Source organism: Pteropus vampyrus, unplaced genomic scaffold (assembly GCF_000151845.1).
Source record: "Pteropus vampyrus isolate Shadow unplaced genomic scaffold, Pvam_2.0 Scaffold471, whole genome shotgun sequence".
Classification (NCBI taxonomy): domain Eukaryota; kingdom Metazoa; phylum Chordata; class Mammalia; order Chiroptera; family Pteropodidae; genus Pteropus; species Pteropus vampyrus.
In genome coordinates, this window is record NW_011889252.1 from 1057105 (window position 1) to 1059751 (window position 2647).

Sequence of the window (2647 nt, forward strand, 5' to 3'; positions counted from 1 at the left end):
ATGTGGATTATTTTATTCAGTCTACTTATAAGCAATTTTAAATATTATATAGGATTTAAGAGTTGTTTCACCCCTCCTTCTCTTTGTCATGTACTTTATTATAGGCTCATATTTCCTTCCATTAAAGAAGTAAATGTTAAGGAAGAGGGACAGTCTATAAAGCAAAAGAAAGTACAGGAGAAAACCAAGGGTGTGGAGATAGCCTTTGGATTACAAATTAGATAACACTAATTTTTGAACCTGCTTTAAGAATTATTAAGTATTTTTTACTATAAAAAGTGTGATCCTATTTCATTGCATAAATTTCCTTCTAATATTTTTCTGTATATGTTTGTACATTTATATATTTAATGCAGTGGTAATATATTGATTGCTTTTCTATTCTGATATTTGTTTACATTCTAATAAATTTATATTAAATAGTCTTTATTCCATAAATTATCTAATCAGTCCCAAATTACTGGAATCTTGATTTTTTTTCAATTTCTTCAAAAATAAAAAAATGTTGCAAATGATAGTTCCCCTCCCTTGACCCCCAAGAAATCTTTACATTAATAAACAGATAATAGAAGTTTTGGGTCCAAGAGTAAGAATGTCTATGAGAAAGTACATATTCTTTTAAATCTCTAGCCTAGGACTTATTATGAGGATTAAGAATGAGATGATGAACCCTAGTATGTTTCATGGACTCATCCTTTCATTATAAATGTTTCTTTAGAAATGGTTCACCAAACCACCAGCCAGAGCCACCCCCTCCAGTCACAGATGTAAGTCTAAAGTTAAATGTCAGTTATATGCAATATCTAATAATACTTTGATGTCTGTGTGATTCAGTAGAAACGCCCAACTTTTAAGAAGTATTCATTCATTTATTAAACATTTGTTGAATTTTGACTGTGAACTAGATACTATGCTAGGGACTAGAGATCTGAAACAAGTAACACAGAACTCTTGTATTCAAGAAACTTACAGTCTAGTGGGGAAGATAAGGGTGGAATTTCATGGGTATCTTGCTTGGTTAGAGAAAGGAGACTGATGTATAAACAACTTCCAGTCAAACTAGGCCTGTCTTGAGTGTGGGCGTGCTTGGCTGTGTTACCTAATGATGTTAATTTAACATTTACCCTTTTTTAAGTAGAATCTATTTAGTTACCAAAAAAAAAAAAAAAATACTTTCTCTCTTTCAGAATCTCTTGCCAACAACCACACCTCAGGAAGCTCAGCAGTGGTTGCATCGAAACCGTTTTTCTACATTCACAAGGCTTTTTACAAACTTCTCAGGTTAAATTTTGCTTCCCTTTTTGTTTTCCCCAGTATGGGATATTCTTTTACATTCTAGGGCCTCCTGGTATCCATATGAGGGGTGTGTGTGTGTGTGTGTGTGTGTGTGTGTGTGTGTGTGTGTGTGTGTGTGTGTGTGAGAGAGAGAGAGAGAGAGAGAGATTAGTGCATTTTCCTGATTAAATGAATTTAATAGAACCCTTCAGACTTTCTCAACAGCTACAGCTGTGCTGTGTAATACTTAAAAAGAAAGACCTTAGTTTAACTCACTTTAATTTAAAAATATTTATACTTTACAATACTTTTAAAATGTATATTCCATACAGTATTTTATTAAGGAACATTTGCAGGTAGTCTGAAATTTCCCTCTTGGTATCACTATATCGTATTTTATTTGCACATTCTACTTTTACTTAACACCTTTGGTGTACCAGGTATGGTAAGAATACACAAATGGATAAGGCATACTTCCTTATTATTCATCATCTAGAATCAAAAAAAAAAAAACAAAACAAAATACCAAATCAAATCAAAATGAAACCCCAGGAAAAAAGTGAACAAGTAGTTGTGATACAGTAGGTACAAAGTGAGGCATTTGGGGGAGGGCCTGAGGTTTGGGAACTTGTAATGTGTGAGGGATGAGGAGGAGTATGTTGATCAGACAGTAGTAGAAGGATAGTTTAGGCAGGAGGAATAACTTGTTCATAAGACATCATTAGTATGATGAAAGCATAGGGTTAAGTGGAGACATTAATTGGTTGGGAATTGAGCTAGGAGAGGAAGCAGGGGCCCAGGTCATGGAAGACCTTATATACTGTGCATAAGGTTATGGATTGTAATACACTAGTAATAAGGTGTCATTGTAATGGAGCCCATTTAAATAGTCATTAACAAACAGAATCTTTGCTTCTATCCCCCATTTTCTTATATTTATTTCAGGGGCAGATTTATTGAAACTAACTAGAGATGATGTGATCCAAATCTGTGGCCCTGCAGACGGAATCAGACTTTTCAATGCATTAAAAGGCCGGTATGTAATTAGTATTAAAATATCAGTGAGTTTGGATTTCAAATGGATTTGAATTCAGAGACTCTTCACAGTACTCTTTGCACAACGAAATACATCTTGTCAAAACATTCTTTTTGAATGCCAGCTATGTTCCAAATAAACAAAGATGAAAAATATTCTTTCCTACACATGAAGGAATTCCTCATGATATCTCATTATTTTTGTTTTCAGGAATTTTTTTCATTAAATAAATATTGTCTCTTATGAGCTCTGGGGATACATTAGTGAACAAAATAGGGTACCCATTATCATGGAGTTTATTTTCTAATGGGAAGAGAGATAAATATATAAACAATA

At 33.4% G+C, this 2647-nt stretch overlaps 1 protein-coding gene across 4 annotated transcripts in view; it reads left to right on the plus strand.

Annotated features, from left to right (window-relative positions):
* TFCP2 (transcription factor CP2) overlaps positions 1-2647 on the plus strand; it is a 49359-nt gene that overhangs the window by 36377 nt on the left and 10335 nt on the right. For 3 of the 4 annotated variants that reach the window (XM_023524540.1, XM_011382379.2, XM_011382381.2), the window contains exons 10-11: positions 1188-1281; positions 2221-2311. In XM_023524540.1, coding sequence (XP_023380308.1) covers positions 1188-1281; positions 2221-2311 — 185 coding nt within the window. Of the gene's footprint in view, positions 1-718; positions 768-1187; positions 1282-2220; positions 2312-2647 lie in introns of all 4 variants that reach the window. The other variant, XM_011382380.2, reaches the window with a different exon arrangement.